At 41.2% G+C, this 22,889-nt stretch overlaps 4 gene segments (V, D, J or C); 2 read left to right on the top strand and 2 right to left on the bottom strand.

Moving 5' to 3' along the window:
* Positions 1-22,889, top strand: part of LOC115051211 (Ig kappa chain V-III region MOPC 63-like) — a 172,782-nt gene that overhangs the window by 135,128 nt on the left and 14,765 nt on the right.
* Positions 691-1,337, bottom strand: LOC115051223 (immunoglobulin kappa variable 6D-21-like). The segment is given in 2 exon segments: positions 691-998; positions 1,202-1,337. Coding segments are annotated over 2 exon segments (360 nt in total).
* Positions 11,094-11,801, bottom strand: LOC115051227 (immunoglobulin kappa variable 4-1-like). The segment is given in 2 exon segments: positions 11,094-11,401; positions 11,605-11,801. Coding segments are annotated over 2 exon segments (360 nt in total).
* On the top strand, positions 16,370-16,867 carry LOC115051242 (Ig kappa-b4 chain C region-like). The segment is given in 1 exon segment: positions 16,370-16,867. A coding segment is annotated over 1 exon segment (252 nt).

Below are 22,889 nucleotides of genomic sequence, written 5' to 3'. Positions count from 1 at the left end.
TAAAGACCTGAGTAACACTCTGGACAACTTTGGGCTGACTCAGCATGTAACAGAGGCCACGCACAACAGAGGACACACTCTTGATTACTTATCTCTCAGACTCTGAGCATCTCAAAGGTTACTGTGTCTGATGTGGGCCTGTCTGATCTTTCCTGTGTTTTCTTTGAGAGAACGATTTCAGTGCACACAAATGTCTCTACAGCAGTGATCTCAAAACGGTGTATAACTGAAAACAGTAGTGAGATCTTTAAGCAGGTCTTCTCTTTAACACCTGCCCTGTCCGGAGGTTCAATCAATGAGCTCGACTTCTTTGTTTTGGGGCAACAGAGGGAATCACTGGCCATGATTTCATGTTCATGTTCTAAAGAAAAATGACCAAAACATTGATCTCCTGACAGTCAGGTTGAGGTGACTGATGTTTTGGCTGAAAGAAACTTTTTTCCATGTCTGATTGGATGATGGACTCATTGAACATCAGCAGCTATTAAAAGAAACAGCTGATTTCATTCAGAGTGGAAACGTTGAAGGAAGAAAACTTCCACATCTGACAAAACATATTCATCTATCTTTTAGGATTTAATAGTTCAACTCTGATCAGTCAGTGTGTGTGTGTGTGTGTGTGTGTCCCCTCAGTGAACTGGTTCAGATCAGTTCCTCTTCAGCTGACGGAGGTTTTTGTACGACGTTGTATCACTGTGTGAACGGGAGGCTGTTACTTTGTCCACAGTAATAAACTCCTGCATCTTCAGTCTGAACTCCACTGATGGTCAGAGTGAAGTCTGTGTTTGAATAACTGCCACTAAAACGCTCTGGAACTCCAGACTGACGGCTGTTGGCATTATAAATCAGGAGTTTAGGAGATTCTCCAGGTTTCTGAAGGTACCAGTGAAGGTAGCTACTGACACTTGAACTGGCTTTACAGCTGATAGAGACGGTCTGACCTGGACTAACAGACTTAGCTCCAGGAGACTGAGTCAGGGTGATTTCTCCTGATGAACCTGGAAAACATGAAAAAGAGGAGAAGGTCATTGAGACAAATCCAGCTTGGACAAAGATGATGGACATCCAAACAGAAGAGGATGATTTCTTTAACACGGAGAACAGATGGAAGAAGGTCAACGCTGCTCGTTTCAGTCAGCAGAACATCACTGAGGTGAACCCGGTTGCATCCTGAAGCCCAGTTTTCAGAAGAGAGTCTCACCCTGAACAAGGAGCCCCAGGGTGGCCAGCAGTAGAGTCAGTGACATCATCATGGTGCTGCCGGCGTGTGGGTGTCTCTGAAAGGCCTGGACAGACACTGATCAACACTGGTCTCTTAACGGCTGCAGCAGAGAGGCAGGACACATATGCAAACACACAGAATCAGTGAAGTGTAGCTGTCCTCAACACATCATGATGTTTCCATCAGGACTCCTGATGTCCAATCACAGTGGACCTCTTCATCAAAATGTGGATTTTAATAAACAGGACAGGAGGAAGAAAGCAGAAATCCAGCTTTAACCTCTGATCTGATGAATCTATTGATGAAGAGGAGACGAGGATTCTGTGATATATAACAGGGAGTCATCAGCAAACAGGCTGATTTTATGATGAGTTGGATTAATGAGGCCTGATGGAGATGAATTTCCAAAGAGATGGAAGGAGGGAAATAATATGAAGTGTGTGTGTGTGTGTGTGTGTGTCCTCAGTGAACTGTATCAGTCTCTGCAGTATCTTCCAGCTGCAGCAGTCAGTTCAGTTTCTGTTCAGTCTGACTGAGGGAGGTTTTTGTACGACGCTTTTTCACTGTGTGAACACATCCTGACTGTTGATGTAGTGATAACTCTGACAGTAATAAACTGCTGCATCTTCAGTCTGGACTCCACTGATGGTCAGAGTGAAGTCAGAGTTTGATCCACTTCCTGTAAAACGTTCTGGAATCCCTGATGCTCGAGTGGAAGCAGCGTAAATAAGGAGTTTAGGTTTTTCTCCATCTCTCTGTTGGTACCAGGCTAAGTAATGGTTGCCGCTGTTAACATAAACATCCTGACTGGTCCTACAGGTGATCCTGGCGGAGCCTCCCACAGCAGAGCTCAGTGCTCCAGGCGACTGAGTCACTGTGACCTGTCCTCTGGACTCTGAGGACACAGAGACAGAAACCTGGTTTTGTGGGCTTCATTTCAGAGGGACGGATGTTCATAGAGGAGTTTGATTCTCTGGACTTTACCTGTGAAGCAGCAGCAGAGGAGAGTCCAGATGAGGACGGAGATCAGAGTCATGTTTTTCATGTGTGTTGTGTTGTGATGAAGGAAAAGCTGTCAGTCCTCCAGTCTTCAACTGTCAGGACTATAAAGTCTCCCAGAGCACTGGAGCATGGTGCTGCTGATGCAAAGTGTCTCTATGGAAATGAGCTGACTGACTCCAACAGGGACTCCTGTGTTATGACATCTTTCCAGTTTCTACTCAGATAGAAAAGAAAACCTGTTTCTGTTTTAGGTCTAATTTAACCGCTTCGTTGTAATAAATGTTGGTCAAATATCTGAAGTTCTTCATTTTGTCTCTGTTCTTTCATGTATCAGTCTCTGATGAAGAAACATCATGATGAATTAAAATATATTTCTGCTGAATATCTCACTGCCTTCGGCCTTCAGTTTTTCATGTTTTTCCTCATTAAAACTGACTTCAACTGTCCAGTTGAACTGTCACTTCCTCTTCAGCTGACGCAGGTTTTTGTATATTTGTATGACTGTGTGAACGGTAAGGTTTGACAAGATCGTCAAGAAGGCTGGCTCTGTACTTGGTCTGAGACTGGACTCCTTTGAGACTGTGGTGGAGAAACTGTTATCCATTATGGACAATGAGCAGCACCCTCTCCACTACACAGTGGACCGACAGCGGAGCAGCTTCTCCCACAGGCTGCTACAGCTCTGTTGTTGGAGAAACAGATACAGGAAATCTTTCCTGCTACATGCCATCACACTGTATAATAACAGCTAAATAACTCTGGTCATCACTCACAGTCACTGTGCACTTTACTTTACTGTATAGATATTTTTTCTTACTGCATATATTTTATCCTTATTGTATATATTTCTATTCTGATTCTATGTTGTTTGGTGTCCCTGTGTGTAATGCAGCTGTTACACGGAAATTTCCCAGCCTGGGATAAATAAAGTATCTATCTATCTATCTATCTATCTACTTAAACGATCTGACAGGTATTGTTCTAACCTTAGTGCTTTGATTTCAGCTGTGAAGTTAGTATCTGAGTTCAAGAGTGATACGTCTCAGTATGATCCAGATTTAAATGGCGGTCTCTCAGGTTTCAGGATGTTTGTGTAACCTCTTTTTTTTTTTCTTAGTGTTAAGAATCTCCACTGAGGTCTCACACGTAGAATAAAACAGGTCCTAGGTCCTCAGCTAAAGGTGGTGAATTTGCTGGGGTTGTAATTAATAAATAGGGACTTTACTGGAGTGAGACAAAAAAAAAAATAACTAGCGCGGTGCCTCCACTGAAAACTTACTATGCTATGATTTAGCATATATTATGTAAGCCCTCAGAACTCAAGTAAATGCTTTGCTCTGAAAGAATATAAAACCACAATATGTAAAAGGTGAGACACAAACATTTATTTTAATTATTTTTTTTTTTCTTTAGGAAAATATAATGAAAAAAATAGAAACTCACAAACACTTCTGGTGTGCTTTAAAATCACAACCGTAAAGCCTGAAGTTTTGAAACTGCTTTCTTCAATAGAAAAATTTAAAGTTCACCTTATCAAACCATTTATGAACTGTGTAACTGTTCCTCAAAAGAGTCTACTTTTAACCCTTGTTGTTCCTGCTCATAAATGAAATGGATATATTCCAAATAAACCTGTAGTTCACTTTCTTTTAAACCATTCCCTTATGCATAAGTTGTAATAACTTGAAATATGAAACCAGAGCTCTATGTACCCTCAAAACACAGTAACGATACCCACACCTGTATCAAGGTATTTTCTTGAACAGGTCACATAAATGAAAATGGTACTATGAAAAGTCTAACCCAAGCGCTTGGATAATTTCTTTAACCGTTGGGTCCCATTTGAAACGCTGGTGCACATGTAGTTTGTATCCCGTTATGAAAAGTTAACTGTTGAAACCAAGACAGTTCACACCGTTGTGTGTCTGTTTCCTGCACTCGGCTTCGTTCCAATGTCAAGTACTCACGCAACCTCCCGCCATGGATGCAACACGTGCAGCAGCCAGCCGGGCCGCGTGAAAACGATGTCCAGGCAGCGCCGCGACGACTCCCGTAGCTCCGGCTACCTGCGACACACTCTCGTCCTCCGCTGTCTCCTCATCCTCACGACCCGCACGGCTGTGATGTGGCTTCCTCCTGGGGTTACACGGTCTAGATATCTGCCACTAAGCTAACTAGCAACATGCGGCTAAGCTAAAGCTAGCGGCGAGAGCACGATGCCGCGGCTCGGAAAAAAAATGTTCGCCGTCGTGTAATTTCTCACACTCGACTGAGATACAGTAACACAGTCTCTGGGTAGTTCAATATCTGGACCAACATTAAGTCCGAGGCTCCAAAACATTTACTCCTCGCTCTCCCGTGGAAACGCAGCCACCCTCTGCTCTTTCCCGGGGAACTCTCCCCTCCTCCCCCTTCCAGCGGGAATACACAATCGTTTCTCCATTTTTTTTTAGTAAACATGAAACCTTAACCCTTTATCATTGTTTTTTTGTTTTTAAACCATAGAACCTTTTTAAACCATATAAGGCATGAATTACGGATTTAACATATAAACCTTATTTATTTTGATCTTGACTACTGCAAAACTGGAAGAACAAAGGATTCTGGGAAATGAAGTCCAACTCTACCCCATCTTCTGCCGGAGATATAGATGGATAATGCACATATTTTTAGTCTTAGTATGATTACACATCCCAGTAAGAATAACAAATGAATATCCATGCCGATTTTTTAAGGACCCTACATTTGTAATAAGGGCTCTGGAAACAGGCAGACAAAGCAGACTGAATCCAGAGGGCTACGCAGAGATTTCAAACCGGAGATACAAGCAGGAGTCAGGAAACCAGGCAGGCAGGCAGAATAATCCAGACGCTAGGCAGAATCTCTAAGACCGGGTAAACAGGCAGTGTTTAGGGATCAGACAGGAAGGAAGGAAGGAAGGTAGGTAGGTAGGTAGGAAGGAAGGAAGTTAGGTAGGTAGGTAGGAAGGTATGAAGGAAGGTATGAAGGAAGGTAGGAAGAAAGTTAGGTAGGTAGGTGGGTAGTTAGGTAGGTACGAAGGTAGAAAGGAAGGAATTTGCTTTCTAATGATTTAATTTCTCTTTCATCTGCCAGCACTTTGTTTTTGAAATGTTTAGATTTCAAACCGGTATAACTAATTATCTGCCCTCTGATATCAGCTTTAAAAGTTTCCCATCTAACTAAAGCTGAAGGTTCAGACGTGTTGACCTGGAAGAACAATTCTATGTGTTGGTCAATGAAGCGGATGAACTCTGGGTCCTTGGTATCAAATCTCCATCTGGGAGGTCCGTGGAATTCTTTGGAAGGATTATATTCTATAGACACTGTGGCACTTTCAGAAATTATTATGCTATTGTAATAACATTTCTCAACATAAAAAAGTGAAGTCCTAGAAATCAAAAAAGTAGTCGTGAATATGCTTAATGTGTTGTTGAATAGCAGGAGACTTCTCTCTTATCTGGGTTCAACTCCCTCCAGACATCACACAGGCCCAACTCATCCAAAAAGTATAGGATTACTTTCCTAGATTGATTGTGGGAAGAGTCTTGATTACCATTCTGACCAATATTGAGGTTCAATGTGCAGTTACAGTCCCCACCATAATTATTTCCCTCTTAATGATGAAAGTGTTTGAAACATGTCGTTATAAAATTGTGGATCGTCTGTATTCTAGCTGTAGACATGAACTAAATTAAGTTGTTGGCCAAATAAATGACCTTGTAGAATGATAACTCTTCCCCCGGGGTCCAAAGTGGTGGTATTTTTTTGAAAGGGGATGGACTTAGTATGACCACACCCCTAACATGGGATGAGTAATTAGCAGTAAATATCTGTCCCTGCCATCTTCTTCTGAACCTGATAACCTCACCTGAAGTCAAATGCGTCTCCTGAAGAAACACAATGTTAGGTACCAGCTGTTTAAGCCTAGTCATAACTTATTTTGATTTGACCAATCTGCCAGGCCTCGGACATTCCATGATGATATTTTACAGAACTGGTCACTGCCCATGGAGCAATGTAAGGCCGTTCTGTTAGTGGGGAGAGTCGTGAATTTATGTTTTCACTGCTTAAAATATTGATGTCAAAAGGAGGAGCAAGGAAACAGGATAGAATAATAAAAAAAAAGATATTTAAAAAAGTCTGCCTCTTTAATAGAATTTGGTTCATCGACCTCTGTGCTTGTGAATGTGAAGTGACCTTGTTAATGAACCGTTGAATAAATGACAAACAAACTTTTCCATGTCTGATTGGATGATGGACTCACTCACTGTGAGTTGAACATTTCTGTGATGTATCATATGATGTCGTCAGCATACGGGCAGATTTTACTGTGATTGATACTAAAAGGTGTCTGAGTGTGTGAACATCAGCAGCTATCACAAGAAACTGCTGATTTCATTCAGAGTGGAAACTTCCACATCTGACAAAACATATTCATCTATATTTTAGGATTTAATAGTTCAACTCTGATCAGTCAGTGTGTGTGTGTGTGTGTGTGTGTGTGTGTGTGTGTGTGTGTGTGTGTGTGTCCTCAGTGAACTGTATCAGTCTCTGCAGTATCTTCCAGCTGCAGCAGTCAGTTCAGTTTCTGTTCAGTCTGACTGAGGGAGGTTTTTGTACGACACTTTTTCACTGTGTGAACAGATTCTGACTGTTGATGTAGTGATAACTCTGACAGTAATAAACTGCTGCATCTTCAGTCTGGACTCCACTGATGGTCAGAGTGAAGTCAGAGTTTGATCCACTTCCTGTAAAACGTTCTGGAATCCCTGATACTCGAGTGGAAGCAGCGTAAATAAGGAGTTTAGGTTTTTCTCCATCTCTCTGTTGGTACCAGGCTAAACGGTGGTAGTTGTTGTAAACATAAACATTCTGACTGGTCCTACAGGTGATCCTGGCGGAGCCTCCCACAGCAGAGCTCAGTGCTCCAGGCTGAGTCACTGTGACCTGTCCTCTGGACTCTGAGGACACAGAGACAGAAACCTGGTTTTGTGGGCTTCATTTCAGAGGGACGGATGTTCATAGAGGAGTTTGATTCTCTGGACTTTACCTGTGAAGCAGCAGCAGAGGAGAGTCCAGATGAGGACGGAGATCAGAGTCATGTTTTTCATGTGTGTTGTGTTGTGATGAAGGAAAAGCTGTCAGTCCTCCAGTCTTCAACTGTCAGGACTATAAAGTCTCCCAGAGCACTGGAGCATGGTGCTGCTGATGCAAAGTGTCTCTATGGAAATGAGCTGACTGACTCCAACAGGGACTCCTGTGTTATGACATCTTTCTAGTTTCTACTCAGATAGAAAAGAAAACCTGTTTCTGTTTTAGGTCTAATTTAACTGCTTCGTTGTAATAAATGTTGGTGAAATATCTGAACTTCTTCATTTTGTCTCTGTCCTTTCATGTATCAGTCTCTCATGAAGAAACATCATGATGAATTAAAACATATTTCTGCTGAATTTCTCACTGCCTTCGTCCTTCAGTTTTTCATGTTTGTCCTCATTAAAACTGACTTCAACTGTCTAGTTGAACTGTGAGCAATCCTAACTCAGCAGCCAGGGAAGGCTCTGCTCAGTGAGGAGTGAGCAGGCCGTACTTACGGTTCTGAACTTGTACATATCCGTAAGGTCATTCAGGTTAACGACTGTAATTTTCCTGCACACTGTCACTATTCCCTCTGATCTGGTTTTTTTTTTTGTGTGTTTTTTTTTTAGGGAAATTACCAGCAATTAAAAGAAAAGGCCAAAACAGATTCAATAAAACAAGAATAAAACATTTTCAACAAGTGCTGTCAACATTAAAATTCTACAGTTCACGATAAAAATACATGCGTTGATGTGACTTTTTGCAAGCGGCATCAATGTGGAAATCAGAAGACAGCTTGTCATCAATGTTAGTGCCAAGATACTTATAATTATTGACCAGCTCGATGGTTTCATCCTCAATGACAAGAGGAGGGGAGACTGACAGATGTTTATGAAAGGCTATCAGCATTTCTTTAGCCTTTGACACGTTGATGGACATAAAGGATGAGGAACACCAGTCTGTGAATTCCTTCACTCCAGGGCCAAGGTCAGGAAGGACACAATTACTGAGGCATCTGCAAATTTCAAGATGTGACGCCCCACACGTTGGCTACGGCACTCGTTTGTGTACAGAAAAAACAGTAATGGTGAGAGGACACAGCCCTGAGGTGCTCCAGTGAAGGAGACGAGAATGTCTGATAGAACACCTTTGATCCTCACACGTTGTGGCCTTTCTGTTAAAAAGTCCAAAAGCCAGGCTGTCAGACCAGGATCGATGCTGTGGAAGTCCCCTAATCTTTCTGCTAAAATATGTGGCTGTATGCAGTTCAAAGCAAATGAACAATCTATAAAAGACGGGCAAAAGTCTTGGCTCCCTCAAGAAAAGTCAAGATTTAAAAGAGTGGCTAAAGCATCTTCAACACCTCTGCTTGACTTGTCAGCGAACTGCAGTGGGTCCAGGTTATCTTGAACACAGGTCAGAAGTGTTTCCTTGACAATTTTCTCCAATTCATAACGAGAGAAGTTAATGACACAGGTCTAAAGTCATTTAGCGATTTGGGAACTGGAACAATAATGGAATCCTTCCAAAGTGAGGGGACCTTCTGAAGCTGGAGGGACATAGAAAAAATAAAAGTATGTCTGCCAGCAGGTCAGCACCAGTTCTTAAGAACACACCTTCCGATGCCATCCAGGCCAGGGCTTTTCCTTTCCTTGACTCCCTGGAAAAATTTGCAAACCTTCTGTCCACAACACTATTCTGTGAAGAGAGCATTTTTAAAGAGTGGCAATTCCTCACTGACGTTACAGTTATTAAAACAGTTGTAACCAGGTCAGGCCTTCTGTTTAGGGAGACATGGCTCTTCTTGGATTGCATCCCCATCATGGACTTGACCCCCTCCCATCCACAACGAGAGCCGCCTGCCCACAGCATGTTCTCAACCTTGTTCTTATACCTGCTCTTGGCAAGTTGAAGTTCCTTTTTGAGTTGTTTTTGAATCTCCCTATATTAAGCAGCGTCACCCAGAGAAAAGCAAATATTTTTCTGATTAATCACAGCTTTGACACTTTTAGTCATCCAAGGCTTATTATTGGGGTAAAAGAAAATGTCTTTCCGTGGAATGATGGAGGCCTCACAAAAAGAAACATACGATAAAATAACATCAGTTAATTCATCAATATCCTCGCAAACATTTGAGAACAAATCCCAATCCGTACTGTGGAAACATTCCTGGATTGATTCCTCTGACCAGACCGGAACTGCTTGTTCCTCTTCAGGACCCATTTGTAGGACGTAACCAAATAAACCATGTTGTGATCGAAGATACTGAGTGGAGCTCTGCTGAAGGATTTATAGCTCCTTTTATAGCTCCAAAGCTAAGGTCCAGACATTTTGCATGTCCGGGGACTTTGACGGTTTGCAATGATTAAAATCTCCCAAAATCAAGTGTGATGCGTCCGGTGCTAACCACTGCAGCCGCTGTGCTGTTGTTAGCATAGCCTGGGTGGCTACATCAGCGTTAGCCTTCGGCTGAACATAAACAACAGTAATAAATAACTGTGGAAATTCACTGGGGAGATAAAATGGTTGCAGGGATACGGACAATAGTTCAATGTCTTTGGTGCACAGTGTCTCCCTGACAATCACCGTATTACAGCAGTTTTTATTGACGTAGAGACACACACCCCCGCCAAGTGACTTAATGCCATGCTACGTTAATTTCAGCTTCACAACACAACTATCAATGTGTAGTCTTATTTCTGCTTCTGTAACTTGATGTTCCCTTTACTAGTGTGTCTGGCTTCAACCCATTTGGCTGCAAAAACAACCTTAAAATCAAATTCAAACATGATGATACAGATCTAAAATGTGCCGACTGTGACTGTTATACTGAGACTGTAGTCCCTCTGTTCTGGAAATGTAAAGATACCCGGAAACTGTGGCAAGATATTTGTAGGTTTATTTTAAATAGTATCCTCTGTGACTTTAACCGTGCTTTCTGGTTTCTGAAAGAGTGACACTTCAGTTGATTAAGAATATTCTTTAATCAGTCTCGTTATAATTCTTACAAAGTTTTACACCCACAAATGCAAATTGGCCAAAATGAAACCGTTTTTTTTTCCTTAAAAAAAATGTGTTTTAAATCGATATCTTTTGCTAAAGACAAGAAAGCTATCAAAACTAAGATTGCATTCTTATAAATAGTTTATTTTAATGAACATGCCATCTTTTTGAATATTGTTCAGAATGTTCATTTTATTTTCGTGTGGTAAAGTTTCTAAAATTTTGTATACTTGACAAATTAAGCAATGAACACACTAAAAATAAATTTGCTGTGGTTTGAAAGGATTTTGTGTTACTTATTTACATTTAAAATTTGTCAAATATACAAATATGTCATTTCTATATTTGGGAAAAAATTTGTTTTGAAAAAGATTTTCTTTTTTTGTGGTTTATTGCATTTTGTAACAACTTATTTAGTTAATATGGACAAAGGTCAATACACATTATTAAAAATTGAAATCTAAGGTTGTATTGATGTATAGCAAATTAAAATACTCCAACAAATGGCTCCCCAGCATGTAAAACTGTAAAAGGTATTCTCTGGTGGACTTCTTCTACGGTAGGTCAGATAGGTTTAAGATGTTTTTCCAGTTTCTTTTTTTAAACTTCTTTTCTGGTGAACTTGTGTGTTTTATTCACAAATGGTAACTTGAAAACTTTTCAACATGAGAATATGTCACAGTCAGACCTCTAGTGTTTGTGTTTCAGAGCAGCTGTTGGTTCAGATCAGTTCCTCTTCAGCTGACGGAGGTTTTTGTACGACGTTGTATCACTGTGTGAACGGGCGGCTGTAATCCTGCTGACAGTAATAAACTCCTGCATCTTCAGTCTGAACTCCACTGATGGTCAGAGTGAAGTCTGTGTTTGAATAACTACCACTAAAACGCTCTGGAACTCCAGACTGACGGTTTGTAGCCCAATAAATCAGGAGTTTGGGAGATTCTCCAGGTTTCTGAAGGTACCAGTCTATCTCATTGCTCACACTTGAACTGGCTTTACAGCTGATAGAGACGGTCTGACCTGGACTAACAGACTTAGCTCCAGGAGACTGAGTCAGGGTGATTTCTCCTGATGAACCTGGAAAACATGAAAAAGAGGAGAAGGTCATTGAGACAAATCCAGCTTGGACAAAGATGATGGACATCCAAACAGAAGAGGATGATTTCTTTAACACGGAGAACAGATGGAAGAAGGTCAACGCTGCTCGTTTCAGTCAGCAGAACATCACTGAGGTGAACCCGGTTGCATCCTGAAGCCCAGTTTTCAGAAGAGAGTCTCACCCTGAACAAGGAGCCCCAGGGTGGCCAGCAGTAGAGTCAGTGACATCATCATGGTGCTGCCGGCGTGTGGGTGTCTCTGAAAGGCCTGGACAGACACTGATCAACACTGGTCTCTTAACGGCTGCAGCAGAGAGGCAGGACACATATGCAAACACACAGAGTCAGTGAAGTGTAGCTGTCCTCAACACATCATGATGTTTCCATCAGGACTCCTGATGTCCAATCACAGTGGACCTCTTCATCAAAATGTGGATTTTAACAAACAGGACAGGAGGAAGAAAGCAGAAATCCAGCTTTAACCTCTGATCTGATGAATCTATTGATGAAGAGGAGACGAGGATTCTGTGATATATAACAGGGAGTCATCAGCAAACAGGCTGATTTTATGATGAGTTGGATTAATGAGACCTGATGGAGATGAATTTCCAAAGAGATGGAAGGAGGGAAATAATATGAAGAGTGTGTGTGTGTGTGTGTGTGTGTCCTCAGTGAACTGTATCAGTCTCTGCAGTATCTTCCAGCTGCAGCAGTCAGTTCAGTTTCTGTTCAGTCTGACTGAGGGAGGTTTTTGTACGACGCTTTTTCACTGTGTGAACACATCCTGACTGTTGATATAGTGAAAACTCTGACAGTAATAAACTGCTGCATCTTCAGTCTGGACTCCACTGATGGTCAGAGTGAAGTCAGAGTTTGATCCACTTCCTGTAAAACGTTCTGGAATCCCTGATGCTCGAGTGGAAGCAGAGTAAATAAGGAGTTTAGGTTTTTCTCCATCTCTCTGTTGGTACCAGGCTAAACGGTGGTACTTGTTGTTGTAAACATAAACATCCTGACTGGTCCTACAGGTGATCCTGGCGGAGCCTCCCACAGCAGAGCTCAGTGCTCCAGGCTGAGTCACTGTGACCTGTCCTCTGGACTCTGAGGACACAGAGACAGAAACCTGGTTTTGTGGGCTTCATTTCAGAGGGACGGATGTTCATAGAGGAGTTTGATTCTCTGGACTTTACCTGTGAAGCAGCAGCAGAGGAGAGTCCAGATGAGGACGGAGATCAGAGTCATGTTTTTCATGTGTGTTGTGTTGTGATGAAGGAAAAGCTGTCAGTCCTCCAGTCTTCAACTGTCAGGACTATAAAGTCTCCCAGAGCACTGGAGCATGGTGCTGCTGATGCAAAGTGTCTTTATGGAAATGAGCTGACTGACTCCAACAGGGACTCCTGTGTTATGACATCTTTCCAGTTTCTACTGAGATAGAAAAGAAAACCTGTTTTCAGAGGAACCCAAAAGCATGAACACAGAGACAGAAGTGACTCCGACAGGCTTTAGTCAGTCTGAAAAAAAAGAGAGACAAAGCAGACTGAATCCAGAGGGCTACGCAGAGGTTTCAAACCGGAGAGACAAGCAGGAGTCAGGAAACCAGGCAGGCAGGCAGAATAATCCAGAGGCTAGGCAGAATCTCTAAGACCGGGTAAACAGGCAGTGTTCAGGGATCAGACAGGAAGGAAGGTATGAAGGAAGGTGGGTAGGTAGGTAGGAAGGAAGGAAGTTAGCTAGGTAGGGAGGAAGGTAGAAAGGAAGGTAGGTAGGTAGGAAGGAAGGTATGAAGGAAGGAAGGAATGCTGGAATGTTTGGCAGGAAAACACACGAGACAATCTGGCAGAGGTCAAGGGAAAATGAACCGGTATATGTAGAGGAAGACTGACGGAGGAAATGAGCCTCAGGTGAGGAGATGGGTGGGGCAAACCAGGTGCAGGGTTAATTTTGTAACATTTTAATTCTCATAGCAAACAGCTGACCTGCTTTTCCCTGCTCACAGAATAAGTTTTAGTTTGTTTAAATTTGTTAGGGCCTTCTTAGCTGACTGTTCATTATAATGGGCTCTAAGTTTGGTCAGTTCATGTTCAAGCACTCGAGTTTTTTAAATTATAATTTTGCTTTCTAATGATTTAATTTCTCTTTCATCTGCACGCACTTTGTTTTTGAAATGTTTAGATTTAAAACCGGTATAACTAATTATCTGCCCTCTGATATCAGTTTTAAAAGCTTCCCATCTAAATAAAGCTGAAGGTTCAGACGTGTTGACCTGGAAGAACAATTCTATGTGTTGGTCAATGAAGCGGATGAACTCTGGGTCCTTGGTATCAAATCTCCATCTGGGAGGTCCGTGGAATTCTTTGGAAGGATTATATTCTATAGACACTGTGGCACTTTCAGAAATTATTATGCTATTGTAATAACATTTCTCAACATAAAAAAGTGAAGTCCGAGAAATCAAAAAAGTAGTCGTGAATACTAATAAATGATCTCATAGCTGATCACCATATTGATTTATTTTGTATAACTGAAACGTGGCTGCAGCAGGATGAGTATGTTAGCATTAATGAAGCTACACCCCCCCATGTTAACTTTCATATCCCTGTACCACAGGTCGAGGAGGGGGGGTGGCTGTGATATTTAAGTCAGGCCTATTAATCAACCCCAGACCAAAATCTGGCTGCAGGTCTTTTGAAAGCCTCACTCTTAGTCTTTCCCACTCGGACTGGAAAGGTGAAGAACCAGTTCTGTTAGTTACAGTATACCGTCCACCTGGTCCGTACTCAGAATTCCTATCAGAGTTTTCTGAGTTTATATCAGAGTTAGTACCCAGTACAGATAAAATCATTATCCTGGGAGATTTCAATATACATGTTGAGGAAACAGGGTAGAATAATAAAAAAAAAGATATTTAAAAAAGTCTGCCTCTTTAATAGAATTTGGTTCATCGACCTCTGTGCTTGTGAATGTGAAGTGACCTTGTTAATGAACCGTTGAATAAATGACAAAGTGTTTCCAGGTAATCAAACAGTCTCAGGTTGAGGTGACTGATGTTTTGGCTGAAACAAACTTTTCCATGTCTGATTGGATGATGGACTCACTCACTGTGAGTTGAACATTTCTGTGATGTATCATATGATGTCGTCAGCATACGGGCAGATTTTACTGTGATTGATACTAAAAGGTGTCTGAGTGTGTGAACATCAGCAGCTATCACAAGAAACTGCTGATTTCATTCAGAGTGGAAACTTCCACATCTGACAAAACATATTCATCTATATTTTAGGATTTAATAGTTCAACTCTGATCAGTCAGTGTGTGTGTGTGTGTGTGTGTGTGTGTGTGTGTGTGTGTGTGTGCGCAGCACTACCTGAGGAAGACATCACACCAAGATGCATTGTGGGAAGAAGACCAGCTGGTGTAGACAGTGTGATGCTTTGGACAATGTCCTGCTGGGAAACTTTAGGTCCTCCATCCATGTGGGGTCAGGAGGTCATGATGTCATGGCTGATTGTTGTGGAGGACACAGAAGGTTTGAAATGTTTCAGCCTGTTTTATGATGACATCAACATGATTCCCCTCAATATAATCTAGTTTGATCAGAGTGTTTGTGTTTGTTTATGCTGACATTAAAGATTTGAAAGCTTTCATTTAATGCACACTTCAACATATTCTGTCGTCCTTTTTAGACAGATTTACTGTTTGTTTTAGGATCTTTACGTTCTGGTGACATTCAGTCATTCACATCAGAAAAATGTTCTATTCTTTACAGCAAAAGTCTTTTCTATCATTTATGAGCATTTCTTTGTTCAGGATACTGGATGTGTCTACTGTGGTGATATCCAACTTTTGGTCTGTTACTGTTTCCAATTCTATCACATATTATAAATTCTACAAAAGTCTTTCCGATGTGAAGAAACAGAAATGTGTTATATTGAATTTCAGTCTTTCTCAGGCAGGCAGCCAAAATATTGGAGGTGAATTTAGTTGAGTTTGTTTGTTTCAGACTCAGAGAGCCGTGTCTCTGTACAGTCAGAGGTTTTTGTACGACGGCTCAATGAGTTTGTATCACTGTGGTGGACTTTTGGTGGAGGAACCAGACTGGATGTTGGAAGTAAGTTTCTGCTTCAATATTAATAATGTTTTGTGTGTTCAGGTCTCCTTTTCTGTGTCTGAACATTTGTAGAGGATATAAATTTCCTTTTGTCTGATCTAAAACTCTTTCAAATCTCTATTTTCTTCTTGGTTTCTCCTCTTTGACCCTGAAGCTGAACTTGAAGCAGATTCTCTGAACTTTTCTTTTCTTGTTGCGGTTAATTAGTGAAATGTGAACAATCTGAGCAGCAGCAAAGATTAAACAGCAACAATCAGCAACATCTTTCCCTCTGAAACTTTTGTGCCGTTCAGTTAAAGTTATTCTGAACAGTGTGACTGAACTTTTCTGAAGTCGCTGGCTTCTCTTTGTTTATGTCTGACTTTTAAATTCAGCCGTCTGTTTTTATGTGATATTGGAGCTTTTCACAGTAGATCTGATTAACTGTTGTGCTTTAATAGTTTTATCCCTAAATGTGTTTCATCATAAACCAACCAGGACTTTGAAGAGATTCCTAAAAAAACAGTTTTTGTCTTTTAGAAAAGTCTCCATGAAATAGTGCGATATAGACGAGGGTAAAATGCAGCTGTTGAAATGTAAAGTCATCTTTTGTGTTTCCAGTGTACTTTGATATATTTCAGCTCAAACTGTCTGATGATTGTCTCTGTGCTGATGTGCATGAGAGTCTTCTTAAAGGGAAGTGAAACAATGTGTGAGTCAGTGACCGGTGGAGCAGAAAAACCATCTGACAGAAACTCCTTCAGGGACTAAATCAGCTCTCACACAGTCAAGGTGTCCAAGTGTCTGCTGTTTGATTGACAGCTGTCCGCTCCCCGTCCTCTAATCTGATTGGTGTCTTCTAGGTGACAACCGTCCCACCCTGACGGTGCTGCCCCCCTCCAGGAAGGAGCTGGACAAAGACAACGGGAAGGCCACGCTCATGTGCCTGGCCGACAAGGGCTTCCCCTCAGGCTGGACCCTGTCCTGGAAGGTGGGGCGGGGCGGCAGCATCAGCAGCAGCAGCGGGGACCAGAGCCGGGGGGTGCTGGGGAAGGACGGCCTCTACAGCTGGACCAGCACCCTGAGTCTCACTAAAGACCAGTGGACCAGCCTGGACTCTGTGACCTGCGAGGCCACCCAGGGCTCCCAGGCTGCGGTCTCAGAGACTCTGAGTAAAGGCCAGTGTTCCTAGTCTGGATCCAACCGAGCTGGTCTCTGCTGCTGGTTTCATTCTGCTCCATGTAACGCCATCTTCGTCTCTTTCTCATTTTCTGTCTTTCTCTCAGATATGTTTTCTAGTTTTCTGTAACATTTGTAATGTCACTATTTCAGAAAATAAAGATCTGTTCATCAAATAAATTCTGTGTCCATCTGGAGTTTTTCGAACATCAACAGATGGTCAAACTTTCTGAGTGACCTGAAATAAAACCTGATTCATCTCTTCTCCTAAATGAACCCTGTAGATGAAATGATTGAGTCAGATTTGATTGTTTCATGTTGAAGGATTGAAATCTGCCTCATCTCTGGATCAGATATATAAAGTGTGGTATCATCAGCATACAGAGACATCCAGTAACTCTGCTCTCACTTTGGAACTCTCTGTCTCTGTTTCTCTTTAACTTTGCTTTTATATCTTTTCATTGAGCTTTTTGCTTCTCGTAACGCTGACGTGTTCCATATTTCATGACAATAAAGACGCTCTGATCAGCAGTTTGTCTTCAGTGTGTTTTCTTGTGAAAGCGTTAAATGTCTGCTGTCCGACTGCTGACGTCTGAATAGAAACAGCCGGTCCATGAAACTCACAGTGACTCGTGTCAGTTCTGGATTAGCTCTCAGGGATGTTGACTGTGTTTGATGGTGATTTTGTAACATGAATATGAGTGCAGAAGTTGTGTTCATCATTTGTGTGGTTTTGTTTGTGTTCATTAAATGTTTTTATTATATACAAAGATTCAAACTATGAGAAGTATAATAACTTTTGATGTCAAGTCAAAGTTTTTAAATAATTTGTAAATAATTAATAATAAATAATTAAATAAATAATTTGTCTAACACAGCAGACTTATCAAATGAGAATATGTCACAGTCAGACCTCTAGTGTTTGTGTTTCAGAGCAGCTGTTGGTTCAGATCAGTTCCTCTTTAGCTGACTGAGGTTTTTGTACGACACTTTTTCACTGTGTGAACAGCCACTGACTGTTGATGTAGTGAAAACTCTGACAGTAATAAACTGCTGCATCATATAGACATCAGTTTGTTCATGTTAACAGCTCCTCCTCATGTACTGTAGTCAGTCATGGAGTACCGCAGGGTTCAGTACTTGGATCAATCCTCTTTATGCTTTATCTGTTTCCTCCTCCTTCCTCCTTCATCTCCTTTGGTCTCCACCTTGATCCACATTAGGGCAGGGAAGGCAATCAACATGGGAAACAAATAGGAAGTAAAGTAAGAGGGAACAGGACAGGACCAGAACTTCAAAATAAAACAGGAAGTTACAAAGACAGAACACTAAACACCAGAATGAACTCAAAACCTGACAAAATCTGGGTGTAGTGATGGACTCAGACCTAAATTTGGAAAAACACCTGAAGGCAATCACAAAGTCAGCCTACTTTCACCTTCAGAATATATCAATGTCAAAAGATCCGATGTCCCAGCAGGACCTGGAAAAACTAGTCCATACATTCATCTTTAGCAGGCTAGATTATTGTAACAGCATCTTTACAGGTTTACCTAAAAAGTCAGTTAGACAACTGCAGCTCATTCAGAACTCTGCTGCTGGAGTCCTCACTAAGACCAAAAAAGTGGACTTCATCAGCCCAGCTCTGAGGTCTTTACACTGTCTGCCTGTCCATCAGAGGACAGACTTTAAAGTTCTGATGCTGGTCTGTAAAAGTCTGAATGTTCTAGGACCAGAATACATCAGTGACCTTCTGACCCAGGATGAACCTTCCAGACCCCTCAGGTCATCTGGATCCGGTTTCTTTATCAGTCCCCAGAGTCAGAACCAGACATGGAGAAGCTGCTTTCAGCTTCTACGCTCCACATGTCTGGAACAAACTCCCAGAAAGCCTCAGATCAGCTGAAACACTCAGTGTATTTAAATCCAGGTTGAAGACAACGATTTTCAGCTGAGTTTGAATAAAGCTCAGAATCTACTGCTACTTAGCTGAGTTTTAAAATCTGATCATATTTTAATTACTGATTTTATCTTTTGTTCTTATCTCTTTTTTTCTTTTCTTTCTTCTCTGTTCAAACTTTAATCATGCATGTTTTAATGTCTCTGTAAATAACCTTGTTGTCGAATTGTGCCACACAAATAAACTTGCCTTGCCTCCACTCTTTGGATTGTTGTGAGCAGCCGCTGTAAATAAATGGGTTGTAGGTCTGCTTTGTGTTCTGTATTATTTAATTTTCCAACAATATTTACATCTGACAAACATATTCATCTATATTTTAGGATTTAATAGTTCAACTCTGATCAGTCTGTGTGTGTGTGTGTGTGTGTGTGTGTGTGTGTCCTCAGTGAACTGTATCAGTCTCTGCAGTATCTTCCAGCTGCAGCAGTCAGTTCAGTTTCTGTTCAGTCTGACTGAGGGAGGTTTTTGTACGACGCTTTTTCACTGTGTGAACACATCCTGACTGTTGATGTAGTGAAAACTCTGACAGTAATAAACTGCTGCATCTTCAGTCTGGACTCCACTGATGGTCAGAGTGAAGTCAGAGTTTGATCCACTTCCTGTAAAACGTTCTGGAATCCCTGATACTCGAGTGGAAGCTCTGTAAATAAGGAGTTTAGGTTTTTCTCCATCTCTCTGTTGGTACCAGGCTAAAATGTTTTTGTTGTTGTAAACATTAACATCCTGACTGGTCCTACAGGTGATCCTGGCGGAACCTCCCACAGCAGAGCTCAGTGCTCCAGGCGACTGAGTCACTGTGACCTGTCCTCTGGACTCTGAGGACACAGAGACAGAAACCTGGTTTTGTGGGCTTCATTTCAGAGGGACGGATGTTCATAGAGGAGTTTGATTCTCTGGACTTTACCTGTGAAGCAGCAGCAGAGGAGAGTCCAGATGAGGACGGAGATCAGAGTCATGTTTTTCATGTGTGTTGTGTTGTGATGAAGGAAAAGCTGTCAGTCCTCCAGTCTTCAACTGTCAGGACTATAAAGTCTCCCAGAGCTCCAACAGGGACTCCTGTGATATGACATCTTTCCAGTTTCTACTCAGATAGAAAAGAAAACCTGTTTCTGTTTTAGGTCTAATTTAACTGCTTCATTGTAATAAATGTTGGTCAAATATCTGAACTTCTTCATTTTGTCTCTGTTCTTTCATGTATCAGTCTCTGATGAAGAAACATCATGATGAATTAAAACATATTTCTGCTGAATATCTCACTGCCTTCGGCCTTCAGTTTTTCATGTTTGTCCTCATTAAAACTGACTTCAACTGTCTAGTTGAACTGTGAGCAATCCTAACTCAGCAGCCAGGGAAGGCTCTGCTCAGTGAGGAGTGAGCAGGCCGTACTTACGGTTCTGAACTTGTACATATCCGTAAGGTCATTCAGGTTAACGACTGTAATTTTCCTGCACACTGTCACTATTCCCTCTGATCTGTTTTTTTTTTTTTGTGTGTTTTTTTTTAGGGAAATTACCAGCAATTAAAAGAAAAGGCCAAAACAGATTCAATAAAACAAGAATAAAACATTTTCAACAAGTGCTGTCAACATTAAAATTCTACAGTTCACAATAAAAATACATGCGTTGATGTGACTTTTTGCAAGCGGCATCAATGTGGAAATCAGAAGACAGCTTGTCATCAATGTTAGTGCCAAGATACTTATAATTATTGACCAGCTCGATGGTTTCATCCTCAATGACAAGAGGAGGGGAGACTGACAGATGTTTATGAAAGGCTATCAGCATTTCTTTAGCCTTTGACACGTTGATGGACATAAAGGATGAGGAACACCAGTCTGTGAATTCCTTCACTCCAGGGCCAAGGTCAGGAAGGACACAATTACTGAGGCATCTGCAAATTTCAAGATGTGACGCCCCACACGTTGGCTACGGCACTCAATTGTGTACAGAACAAACAGTAATGGTGAGAGGACACAGCCCTGAGGTGCTCCAGTGAAGGAGACGAGAATGTCTGATAGAACACCTTTGATCCTCACACGTTGTGGCCTTTCTGTTAAAAAGTCCAAAAGCCAGGCTGTCAGACCAGGATCGATGCTGTGGAAGTCCCCTAATCTTTCTGCTAAAATATGTGGCTGTCTGCAGTTCAAAGCAAATGAACAATCTATAAAAGACGGGTAAAAGTCTTGGCTCCCTCAAGAAGAGTCAAGATTTAAAAGAGTGGCTAAAGCATCTTCAACACCTCTGCTTGACTTGTCAGCGAACTGCAGTGGGTCCAGGTTATCTTGAACACAGGTCAGAAGTGTTTCCTTGACAATTTTCTCCAATTCATAACAAGAGAAGTTAATGACACAGGTCTAAAGTCATTTAGCGATTTGGGAACTGGAACAATAATGGAATCCTTCCAAAGTGAGGGGACCTTGTGAAGCTGGAGGGACACAGAAAAAATAAAAGTATGTCTGCCAGCAGGTCAGCACCAGTTCTTAAGAACACACCTTCCGATGCCATCCATCCGATGCACTCAGCATGTTCTCAACCTTGTTCTTATACCTGCTCTTGGCAAGTTGAAGTTCCTTTTTGAGTTGTTTTTGAATCTCCCTATATTAAGCAGCGTCACCCAGAGAAAAGCAAATATTTTTCTGATTAATCACAGCTTTGACACTTTTAGTCATCCAAGGCTTATTATTGGGGTAAAAGAAAATGTCTTTCCGTGGAATGATGGAGGCCTCACAAAAAGAAACATACGATAAAATAACATCAGTTAATTCATCAATATCCTCGCAAACATTTGAGAACAAATCCCAATCCGTACTGTGGAAACATTCCTGGATTGATTCCTCTGACCAGACCGGAACTGCTTGTTCCTCTTCAGGACCCATTTGTAGGACGTAACCAAATAAACCATGTTGTGATCGAAGATACTGAGTGGAGCTCTGCTGAAGGATTTATAGCTCCTTTTATAGCTCCAAAGCTAAGGTCCAGACATTTTGCATGTCCGGGGACTTTGACGGTTTGCAATGATTAAAATCTCCCAAAATCAAGTGTGATGCGTCCGGTGCTAACCACTGCAGCCGCTGTGCTGTTGTTAGCATAGCCTGGGTGGCTACATCAGCGTTAGCCTTCGGCTGAACATAAACAACAGTAATAAATAACTGTGGAAATTCACTGGGGAGATAAAATGGTTGCAGGGATGCGGACAATAGTTCAATGTCTTTGGTGCACAGTGTCTCCCTGACAATCACCGTATTACAGCAGTTTTTATTGACGTAGAGACACACACCCCCACCAAGTGACTTAATGCCATGCTACGTTAATTTCAGCTTCACAACACAACTATCAATGTGTAGTCTTATCTCTGCTTCTGTAACTTGATGTTCCCTTTACTGGTGTGTCTGGCTTCAACCCATTTGGCTGCAAAAACAACCTTAAAATCAAATTCAAACATGATGATACAGATCTAAAATGTGCCGACTGTGACTGTTATACTGAGACTGTAGTCCCTCTGTTCTGGAAATGTAAAGATACCCGGAAACTGTGGCAAGATATTTGTAGGTTTATTTTAAATAGTATCCTCTGTGACTTTAAACGTGCTTTTTGGTTTTTGAAAGAGTGACACTTCAGTTGATTAAGAATATTCTTTAATCAGTCTCGTTATAATTTTTGCGAAGTTTTACACCCACAAATGCAAATTGGCCAAAATGAAACCGTTTTTTTTTCCTTAAAAAAAATGTGTTTTAAATCGATATCTTTTGCTAAAAACAAGAAAGCTATCAAAACTAAGATTGCATTCTTATAAATAGTTTATTTTAATGAACATGCCATCTTTTTGAATATTGTTCAGAATGTTCATTTTATTTTCGTGTGGTTAAGTTTCTAAAATTTTGTGTACCTCACAAATTAAGCAATGAACACACTAAAAATACATTTGTTGTAGTTTGAAAGGATTTTATGTAACTTATTTACATTTACAATTTGTCAAATATACAAATATGTCATTTCTATATTTGGGAAAAAATGTGTTTTTAGAAAAGATTTTCTTTTTTTGTGGTTTATTGCATTTTGCATTTTGCAACTTATTGGCAACTTATTTAGTTAATATGGACAAAGGTCAATACACATTATTAAAAATTGAAATCTAAGGTTGTATTGATGTATAGCAAATTAAAATACTCCAACAAATGGCTCCCCAGCATGTAAAACTGTAAAAGGTATTCTCTGGCGGACTTCTTCTACGGTAGGTCAGATA

Source organism: Echeneis naucrates, chromosome 11 (genome assembly GCF_900963305.1).
Source record: "Echeneis naucrates chromosome 11, fEcheNa1.1, whole genome shotgun sequence".
NCBI lineage: Eukaryota > Metazoa > Chordata > Actinopteri > Carangiformes > Echeneidae > Echeneis > Echeneis naucrates.
This window is presented reverse-complemented; position numbering and strand designations above follow the sequence as displayed.